Raw genomic sequence first — 11,153 nt, 5'->3', positions numbered from 1 at the left:
GGCGCCATAAAAGGTTTTGGAGAACAGCTTAGCATGGATCTGGCTGACTCTGAGGCATGTTATCATACCTTTGTCCCTGATTCATTGATTTCACGTCTGATCCTTTCTCAGTGGCGTCCAATAGAGTCCTTTGATCTTTCAAAGAGAGTCATTCCTTATCATATGTGTCACACAGCTCAAGTGTGACTGCTAATTAGATAAGTCTTGGTTCACTGAACAACCATTCCATTGTGAATCAGGCATCAAAAGATCAATATCCTGTATAGATACAGTCTTGGGACCATGGTTTTGAACTGATCCATCATTCCAAAAGTTCTGTATCACCCGGAAGAGGAGGAGGACTTGGAACCGTATAAAAACAGCCTTTCTTCCTAGGACTTTTCATTCAGTGGATCATTACCCTCCTTTAGCTGTCCTCTTTCCTCAGTAAGGTAAGCCAAACTTTATAGCTTTCCTTTCCATGGAGTATATGCGCTTTATGTCGTCATGACCTGTTGTAAAAGTCCATAGGCTAGCTACAGTCTTCTATGCCAACTATTTCTTGGGATACTCCCAGTGCTAATAGCCTTTGAGTAAGGTGCTGCGGTGTTAAAGCATTACTTTTAGTTTTAAATTGGTTTTTATGATGTGTTTTATATTGTTGTGCTTTTTATTGGTATGTACCCTGATGGTCCTAACTGGGCAGAAAGGTGGATTTTTTTTATTTTTTTATTTGTAAAAACTTGCTGCAAATTCCAGTCATTTATAGCACCATCTTGCACAGAATGAAAACTCTCTGTCTGGGGCAGTGATGCTCCGTATTCTTGGTGCTTGAGGTGGGGGGACAGTGGGAGGGCTTCTAGTGTCCTGGCCCCACTGATGGACCTCCTAATGGGGCCTGGATTTTTTGGCACTTTGTGACACAGAATGCTGGACTGGATGAGCCATTGGCCTGATCCAACATGGCTTCTCTTATGTTCTTCTGTGACACAGAGTGTTGGACTGGATGAGCCATTGGCCTGATCCAACATGGCTTCTCTTATGTTCTTCAGTGACACAGAGTGTTGGACTGGATGAGCCATTGGCCTGATCCAACATGGCTTCATTAGGGTTTGTAGAATCTTTCGGGATCAAGTGCCGTGTTCTGTAGAACACGGCACTTGATCCCGAAAGATTCTACAAACCCTAATGATGTTACCAGCCGTGAAAACCTGAAATCTTTGACAACATGGCGTCTCTTATGTTCTTAAAACCCAGAGACGTCGGGCTCAGAAGATTGGATTCTACTGATAAATTTATCTTTAATGAGCTACATGTAGCTCCAGTGACTGGTTGGAATACATAACATCACCAAGGTTTAAGAACAGTTGTGCTTTTGAGTAGAAGAATCTTAGAATCATAGAGTTGGAAGGGAACCCCATCTAGTCCATCCCCCTACGCAATGCAGGAACTTCACAGATACCTCCCCCACCCCACCCCTGTGATCCCTGCTCCATGCCCAGAAGATGGCAAAAAGCCCTCCAGGATCCCCGGCCAAAGAAGCCTGAAGTAAACTCCTTGAGAAAAGGGTTCTGTCATTCCAGAGTGCTCAATAGCCAATCCAAGTTTGGTTGTAGATGCAGGGTTTTTTAGGAATGCAGAGGAAGGTAGTTCTGGTTGGTGTTGTGTCAGGGGGTGTGGTCTAAGATGCAAACAAATTCCTGCTGGGCTTTTTCTACAGAAAAGCCCTGTGCAAAACAATGGTGATGTTAGGGGGGGGGGTGGCCTAATATGTAAAATGAGTACCTGCCGGGCTTTTTTCTACCCCCTGGATTAATGCCTAACAAATGATTTTTGAAAGACTGTTGCAGTATGAGTCAATAGGAGGCTCAATTCCTCCCCCTCGCTGTCAAATTGTACATGAACATATGAAGCTGCCTTCTACTGAATCGGACCCTGGGTCCATCAAAGTCAGTATTGTCTTCTCAGACTGGCAGCGGCTCTCCAGGGTCTCAGGCTGAGGTTTTTCACACCTATTTGCCTGGACCCTTTTTTGGGGATGCCAGGGATTGAACCTGGGACCTTCTGCTTCCCAAGCAGATACTCTACCACTGAGCCACCGTCCCTCCCCAATTGACTTACGACAACCCCTATGGTTTCCAAGACAAGAGACATTTAGAGGTGGTTTGACAGTGCACGCCTCTGCATAGTAACACAGTATTCCTCGGTGGTACCCCATGCAAATATTGACCAAGACTGACCCTCCTTAGTTTTCAGTATCTGATGAGATTAGGGTAGCCTGGGCTATTTAGGTCAGGAGAGAGAGAGAGATATTTCATTGTCTACATTGCCACCAAATTCTATCTTCCCCTCCCCCATTCTCAATTACAGGCTTAATTAGGACTGCCACTTTATCCCTGGCTTTTTTTCACATACACGATAAAATCAATTCATAGAATCATAAAGTTGGAAAAGACCTCCAGGGTCATCTTGTCCAACCCTCCCGCACAATGCAGAATACTCACAAACACCACCCTTTAAATTCACAGAATCTTCATAGCTGTCAGATGGTCATCTAGCCTCTGTTTAAAAACCTCCAAGGAAGGAGAGCCCACCACCTCCTGAGGGAGTCTGTTCCACTGAGGAACTGCTGTAATGGTCAGGAAGTTCTTCCTAATGTTGAGCCAGAAACTCTTTTGATTTAATTTCAACCCACTGGTTCTGGTCCTACCTTCCGGGGCCACAGAAAACAATTCCACCCCATCCTCTATAGGACAGCCCTTCAAGTACTTGAAGATGGTGATCATATCACCTCTCAGCCGCCTCCTCTCCAGGCTAAACATCCCCAGCTCCTTCAACCTTTCCTCATAGGACTTGATCTCCAGACCCTCACCATCTTTGTTGCCCGCCTCTGGACCTGTTCCAGCTTGTCTATAGCCTTCTTAAAATGTGGTGCCCAAATTCGATAGGGATTAATATTGGAGATCTATTTCTGCATACAGAAAAATCAGCTTTCTTATTGATCAGACAAAGCTTGATTGATATTGAATTGCAGGTTCTCAAAAGCCTTGCTAAAGGCAGATGTTCACCCTTGAGTTTGGGGTTTTTACCTCCTGAGTATAGGGCTGAATATCTCACCTGCCTAGTGGCCCCTAACGGCAGAACCTATTTGCTAGCTCGGTTCAATGTGCTACCCTCTGTGCTACTTCTTGGAAGATTCCATAAAACTCCGTACACTAACAGACTGTGCACTTGTGCATGTCCAGAGATAGAAACTTTAGAACAGGTGTTCCTAAACTGTGCTTTTTACTCTGACCAGCGCTCCATACTCATTGACCCCTGTCTGAGTGAGCAGACAGCAAAGCCCGAGAAATATAAAATTGATTTCCTGCTATCAACTCAGAAATAATTGGTAATTGAAACTGTTGCAAAATTTTTATATTTAGCATCTAGGAGGCGCTTAATGTATTTGCAAACTGCCATTTGATGGATGGATTGGTTCCTTGCTATGTTGGATATCATGCCAATAAAGGTTATTGATTGATCTTGCCTTTTTTCAATTATTAGCATGGTCATAAACGAGGCAGAGAGAGAGAGATTTGGTGTAGTGGTTAAGTGTGCGGACTCTTATCTGGGAGAACCGGGTTTGATTCCCCAGTCCTCCACTTACAGCTGCTGGAATGGCCTTGAGTTAGCCATAGGTATTTTAGGAGTTGTCCTTGAAAGCGCAGCTTCTGTGAGAGCCCTCAGCCCCACCCTCCTTGCAGAGCGTCTGTTGTGGGGGGAGAAGAAATAGGAGACTGTTAGCTGCTCTGAGTCTCTGATTCAGAGAGAAGGGCGGGGTATAAATCTGCAGTCTTCTTCAGAAAGAGAAAGAAGTGACAGTTTGGTACAAACAGTTGGTATGTATTTTTAATCATCGGTTCCTGTCTTTCAGATCTATCAAGAATGCCAGAAGAAAGAATCTACTCTTCAGGGAGGGAACCGTATTTCAATTTGAACTCCACTTGGTATGGGCCCGCGGGATCGTGGCTGGATACTCGCCGCAAACCATTCCACTATGCTCACAACACTTGCTGCATAACCGGTTGCAACCGCAGAGACGACATCCCCAGAAGAGGAGGCCATGATTATCGATGCTACGGCTATCGTCGGTCCACCTGTAGATCAGGGGGTAACCCGAGAGTGAGATGTTGTGTCCATAACCCCTCAGGAGGGCCCCGAGACTATTGGGGGCGGCCAATTGGTGACTCGTGCAATGGCAATACAGGTGGATATTATTCGAACGAAGAGTCATTCTCTGCAGAGGGATGTTGTGGGTCTTCAGGAGGATGTGGCAGCGGAGGAACAGGGGCTTGCTCTCAGCCATGTTTTACATCAGTGGGATGCGGCACTGGAGGAGCAGGCGTGTGCTCTGAGCCAGGAGGATGTGGCACTGGAGGAAAAGGCGTGTGCTCTGAGTTAGGAGGATGCGGCACTGGAGGAAAAGGTGTGTGCTTTGAGCCAGGAGTATGCAGCACTGGAGGAAAAGGCGTGTACTCTGAGCCAGGAGGACGTGGCACTGGAGGAAAAGGTGTGTGCTCTGAGTTAGGAGGATACGGCACTGGAGGAAAAGGTGTGTGCTCTGAGTTAGGAGGATGCGGCACTGGAGGAAAAGGTGTGTGCTTTGAACCAGGAGTATGCGGCACTGGAGGAAAAGGCATGTACTCTGAGCCAGGAGGATGTTGTGCTGGAGGAAGAGGGGTGTGCTCTGAGCCAGGAGGATGCGGCGCTGGAGGAAGAGGGGTATGTTCTGAGTCTGAAGGATGTGGCAGAAGAAGAGGAGTGTGTTCTGAGCCAGGAGGATGTGGCTGTGGCAGGTTTTTTAGAAAGTTCCGAAGATCCAAGAAATCATCCTGTGGGGAATGTTAGGGAAATTTTCTTTGTATCAATCCAAGATCCTTGATGATCCTGTTACGTCAAGCAACAGTGCCCGAAAATGAGCGTTATTTATGGACTGTTTTCTACTCCCTTTTTTCCCAGATGCGGACTTTGCAGTAAGTAACTAACAAAAAAATCATTTTAAAAAACACAAAAAACAACAAATTCAGCCCCCAAGAAAAGAACTAATTATAAAATGCAAAAAATACAAAACAACAAATTCAATCATAGAAGAAAAGAGCTGATGTTCACTAGAAAGGAGAAGATTGCTGAATCTGAAGTACTTTTAAATTGAAAAAAAAGGTAACAATTAAGCAAATAGTTACACTAATCTTCCTAAACTTACCTAAATGTAGTTGACTTCTACTGGTGCCTAATATGGTCCATAGGAAGTGTAGAAGAAGCCCCTCTCTCAAGACCACGCATTGAACGTTCAAAATCTGATTCAAGTTCTCAATTGGAAATAGAGAAGAAGGAATAGTCCTTCCACCCTCTTGCTAGAGGTAGGAATGCTACCAAAATTCACAATTCCCGGAACATCTCTGCTGCTGTTAAGTTACAGATTATATATGCTGGATTAGTTTTAGGATATGTATTAACTATGTATAATTTTAATGTGGTTTTAATTATTGTATTTTGTATAATGTTTTATTGAATGCTGTTAGCCGCCCTGAGCCTGCGTAGGCGGGGAGGGTGGGATATACTGTAAATAAAATTTAATAATAATAATAATTCCACCATTGGACTCCAATTCCCCATGTCAACTCTGCATCTCTGTTGTGTGGACAGAACATCCATGTCTATATTTTTCACAACTTCTGCTTTCTCGTGCTAAATGTTTTGTCATTAAACGGCACAACGTTAGCAATCTTTCTTCATTATTTATCTGTAAATGTTGCACAATCTAGCAGTGGCCTAAAAAATGGTAATACCATAAAAACAAAATCGTCTTTGAAAATTATAAAAAAAAATGTCATCCAAGAAACGAGACAGCTGGAAGCCCAGTGATGAAAATGGCTGAAATGAAAAGGCTCACAACAGAAACAAAAAGATGCAAACGGCATTGTCGCTCATCCTGAATTCACAGAAGACAAAATCGGAAAGCAGTATTGAAAGCTCGGGTTGCCAGGCAGTGACAAAGCTAAAAGAAACAAAACCAGAAACGACATAGGTAGCTCTAGGAATAATCAGAAACTATTTCAAAACCATAGAGTTTCTGCTGGTTCCTAGAGTGACACTATAGGGGATAGCTTTTTACCAGAAGCCAGAATTTTTTGACATATTTACTTCTAATTACAAATCCTTCCATGATGCAGCATCCAGAAAACACTTTAATATGATGCCATTGGAGTTTGCTATCTGTTTTTTGAATTTAATGGGTTTTATTGATCGATTTATATATTTTTGTACATTGCCTAAAACTTGACTTGGCCAGGATGGGTCAATCCATCAAACAACAACAACAACAATAATAATTAGTGTTTTAATCTTCTGTAATGCTTTGAAAACATGTTGGTTGCATCACTGTCATTTTGTAAGAATAATAAATTCTGTCCTTTGGTTAAAATTGTCTTATTTTGTTCATTCAGGTTAACAGTGTAACTGTATTGTTCTTTCTGCTTCTGATATGTTAGTTCAGGTGCTTTTGCCCAACTAAAAACACTGCACCTCATACTGGTTGGTTACTTTGTGGACGATGAAAGCATATTCAGGAATGTTTTCCCTAGCCTACATAAAAGCCCAAATATGTATCTGGGAGACAGTTTCCCCCTGCTGCTTATCCCTAGGAATGACAGGAATAGCAGTGCCTTTACGATAGGTGAACAAGTTTGCGGATGACACTAAATTGTTCAGGGTGGTGAGAACCAGAGAGGATTGTGAGGCACTCCAAAGGGATCTGTTGAGGCTGCGTGAGTGGGCGTCAACGTGGCAGATGCGGTTCAATGTGGCCAAGTGCAAAGTAATGCACATTGGGGCCAAGAATCCCAGCTACAAATACAAGTTGATGGGGTGTGAACTGGCAGAGACTGACCAAGAGAGAGATCTTGGGGTCGTGGTAGATAACTCACTGAAAATGTCAAGACAGTGTGCGATTGCAATAAAAAAGGCCAATGCCATGCTGGGAATTATTAGGAAGGGAAATGAAAACAAATCAGCCAGTATCATAATGCCCCTGTATAAATCGATGGTGCGATCTCATTTGGAATACTGTGTGCAAATGTGGTCACTGCACCTCAAAAAGGATATTATAGCATTGGAAAAAGTGCAGAAAAGGGCAACTAGAATAATTAAAGGTTTGGAACACTTTCCCTATGAAGAAAGGTTAAAACGCTTGGGGCTCTTTATCTTGGAGAAATGTTGACTGCGGGGTGACATGATAGAGGTTTACAAGATTATGCACGGGATGGAGAAAGTAGAGAAAGAAGTCCTTTTCTCCCTTTCTCACAATACAAGAACTCATGGGCATTAAATGAAATTGCTGAGCAGTCGGGTTAGAATGGATAAAAGGAGGTACTTCTTCACCCAAAGGGTGATTAACATTTGGAATTCACTGCCACAGGAGGTGGTAGCAGCTACAAGCATAGCCAGCTTGAAGAGGGGATTAGATAAAAATATGGAGCAGAGGTCCATCAGTGGCTATTAGCCACAGTGTGCATATATATATATATATATATATATATATATATATATATATATATATATATATATATATATATATATAAATTTTTTGGCCACTGTGTGACCCAGAGTGTTGGACTGGATGGGCCATTGGCCTGATCCAACGTGGCTTCTCTTCTGTTCTTACGTGACACAGAGTGTTGTACCGGATGGGCCATTGGCCTGATCCAACATGGCTTCTCTTATGTGACACAGAGTGTTGGACTGGATGGGCCATTGGCCTGATCCAACATGGCTTCTCTTCTGTTCTTATGTGACACAGAGTGTTGAATTGGAGGGGCCATTGGCCTGATCCAACATGGCTTCTCTTCTGTTCTTATGTGACACAGAGTGTTGAATTGGAGGGGCCATTGGCCTGATCCAATGTGGCGTCTCTTCTGTTCTTATGTGACACAGTGTGCTGGACTGGATGGGCCATTGGCCTGATCCAACATGGCTTCACTTATGTTCTTATGTGACACAGAGTGTTGAATGGAGATAGGCAGGGGCCATTTCATAGAAAAAGAGATGCTGGAGTTCATTAGCATAACTCATTTGCATAATTCATAGGCACATGCCACACACTCCGACATCACCAAAAGATGTACTAAATTATATCAGCTAAGCATCTACCTTAAAATGCTTCTTGAATTAGAATTGTCGTAATAAAACCTGACTCACATCCAGTGTTCCCTCTAAGCTGAGTTAGTGTGAGCTAGCTCACAGATTTTTAGCCTCCAGCTCACACATTTTTGTCTTAGCTCAGGAAGGATGATCTCAGAGCACAATAATTTATGCAGTATTTTTATTTATTTGATTCGATTTTTAGCCCGCTCTTCCTGTAGGACAAGGAACCCCGTGGCACAGAATGTTAAAGCTGCAGTACTGCAGTCCTAAGCTCTGCTCATGACTGAGTTCGATCCCCGGCGAAAGCTGGGTTTTCAGGTAGCCGGCTTGAGGTTGACTCAGCCTTCCATCCTTCCGAGGTCGGTCAAATGAGGACCCAGCTTGCTGGGGGGGAAAGTGTAGATGACTGGGGAAGGCAATAGCAAACCGCCCCATAAAAAGTCGGCTGTGAAAACGTGAGGGCGTTTTCACACTCACCTTAATCAGCAACGACGCCCCTCTTCACCGCGCAGGATCTGTGCGGATTTCGCACTAATTGCCGCGGAGCACCCGGAAGAGCCGGAAAGTCCCGGCGCTTTTGCGGTGCAAACGGAAACTGGGTTTTGGCGGTTTCCGTTTGCGCCGCAAAAACGCTGGGACTTTCCGGCTCTTCCAGGTGCTCCGCGGCAATTAGTGCGAAATCCGCACAGATCCTGCGCGGTGAAGAGGGGGTCGCTGCTGATTAAGGTGAGTGCGAAAACGCCCGTTGTGAAAGCAACGTCACCCCAGAGTTGGAAATGACTGGTGCTTGTACAGGGGACCTTTCCTTTTCCCTTTCCCTGTAGGACAGGCTCAGGGCGGGTTACATCATAAAAACAATCACCAGTAAAAAAGAAATAAAAGTCCAATTTAAAATATATAAAATCAAAAACTACAGAATGACAATAGAGACTAAAATGGCAGGTTCTGCCTCACAGAAATGGCCTATCATGCAGGTCCAGCAGATCTGGGATGGAAATCATAACTTTAATGCCAGTAGCTCACAAAGTAGAATTTTTGCTCACAAGACTCTGCAGCTTAGAAGGAACAGTCTCACTGTACTTTTAAAATTTCTTTCTCCTATGGGGCCGCAGTGTAATGATGAAAATTTCCATCTGTCTGCTTTGCATGTTTTGGTTATTCCCCCACTTTTTTGTGAGAAAAAAAAATATTAGAAAGTTTGTCAAATCTTAGAGTTCTGCAAAATTCTTACAGGGGGTTTGAACAACGGAGCCTGGAAGCAATTACTCGGGGTGGAGGTGGGGAGAGAAAGAAAGAAAGAGCACAATAAAATTTAGCACTTCCGGAGCTTTTCCCCTGTGAGCTCCTGAGAGAGAGAGATAGGAGCCTCCAAAGGAAGAGGGACTGACCTGAGTGTAGGCTTGCCAATCCCCAGGTCCCAGTGGGGGTTCTTCCGCTTTCCCAGGCTCCTTTCTGCTCCCAGTCAACTGGCCGGTGGGGGAGAAGCCCCGCCCCCACAGCCATCATGTGACTTTCCACCTCCAGAGGCTTCCAACTCCACTTGGAAAGGCTTCCTCTTGGGATGGTGTGTCTGTGTCTTTAAGGCTGAAGGGGGGTGGCGGGAGCAGGTGGAGAACAACGTGGCGGCTCCCAGTGGCTGTGAAAGCAGCCAAGACCCTCCCAAACCCTCCATTTTCAGAGGTCGTTTGCATAGGAAAGGCAAACTTGAACCTTTGGCTGCTCTGAGTTACTTGAAGAAGTTGGAAGTTCAGCAGCTCGTGAGTAGAGATGCCAATCCCCCGCTTCAGAGTCATCAGAGTCATCAGAAACGGGGTGGGGGGAGAGGGAAATGTCTACTGGGCACTTCATTATTCCCTACGGAGATCGATCCTCATAGGGTATAATGGAGAATTGATCTGGGGGTATCTGGGGCTCTGGAGGAGCTGTTTTTTGAGGTAGAGGCACCAAATGTTCAGCATAGCATCTGATGACTCTTCTCAAAATGCTCTCCAAGTTTCAAAAAGACTGCACCAGGCAGTACAATTCTATGAGCCTCGAAAGAAGGTGTCCCTATCCATTATTTCTAATGTAGGGAAGGCATTTAAAAGGTCTGCGGTTCCTTTCAATGTGATGGCCAGAACTCCCTTTGGAATTCAAATGTGCTTGGCACAACTTTGCTTATGGCTCCACCCCCAATGTCTCCTGGCTCCACCCCCAAAATCCCCAGATATTTCTTGAATGGCAACCCTACCTGAGTGCCTTCTAGGGATGGGCACAAAGTGGAAAAATGCAGTTTGTGTCAGTTCATGGTTTGTGGCTGAACCACAAACTGAACCAAATGCGAGGTTCATTTGCCAACTGAATCAGCTCGTGATTCATAGCCCACTGAAAGTAACCACAGTCCCTTTAAACAGGAATGCCCCAGAAAACAGCTGAGCAGCAGGCTGGTCCTCGCCACTCAGCTGTTTTTGCAACCTTCACAGGAAGCGGGAGTTTAAAGAGACTCAGAGTCTCTTGAAACCCATTTTCTGCTGTATCCACGAACTGCCATAAACTGCTTTAAAGATTCGTGGAAATTCATGATGGTAGAGAACTTTGGTTCGCGAACTACAAACTTCAACTTGTGAACCACAAATAGGAGAAAATTCATTACATATTTTGCTTTGTGGTTCAGTCTATCCCTGGTGCCTTCAGCAGTGAAGAAGTGGCAAATTTAGGAAGGCTCTATAAACTGGCCTGTCCACCTAGTCACTTCAAAATGATACTTTGCAGGGGGAAATTAAAATTGCTAAGCTCATCCCAACACTGGAAGACCAGACCCGAACCTTAGAACCTTTACCTGAACAGTGGAGATTATAGAAAACCACAGGAGAAATTTCACCAACGAATAGGCTTCCTTTCTCCCTTCCCCCTAAGTCTGAGACATAGATGTCTGGGGAAACCATATTCACTATTAGAATTCCACTGAAGCTATTTTTGTGATGTCATCAACTGATTTGCAATTAGTCACT

The 11,153-nt window shown here is 44.4% G+C and overlaps 1 protein-coding gene across 1 annotated transcript in view; it reads left to right on the top strand.

Moving 5' to 3' along the window:
• The first annotated feature begins 395 nt into the window (after positions 1 to 395).
• LOC132583291 (keratin, ultra high-sulfur matrix protein-like) overlaps positions 396 to 11,153 on the top strand; it is a 34,693-nt gene continuing 23,935 nt past the window's right edge. Inside the window, exons 1-2 of the mRNA XM_060254989.1 lie at positions 396 to 431; positions 3,896 to 4,573. Of these exons, the coding sequence (XP_060110972.1) occupies positions 3,907 to 4,573 (667 nt within the window). The 5' untranslated portion in view covers positions 396 to 431; positions 3,896 to 3,906. The remainder of the gene's footprint in view (positions 432 to 3,895; positions 4,574 to 11,153) is intronic.

This window comes from Heteronotia binoei, chromosome 1 (genome assembly GCF_032191835.1).
Source record: "Heteronotia binoei isolate CCM8104 ecotype False Entrance Well chromosome 1, APGP_CSIRO_Hbin_v1, whole genome shotgun sequence".
Classification (NCBI taxonomy): Eukaryota; Metazoa; Chordata; class Lepidosauria; order Squamata; family Gekkonidae; genus Heteronotia; species Heteronotia binoei.
The sequence above is the reverse complement of the archived record's forward strand: the minus strand, read 5'-3'. Positions and strand labels throughout refer to the sequence as shown.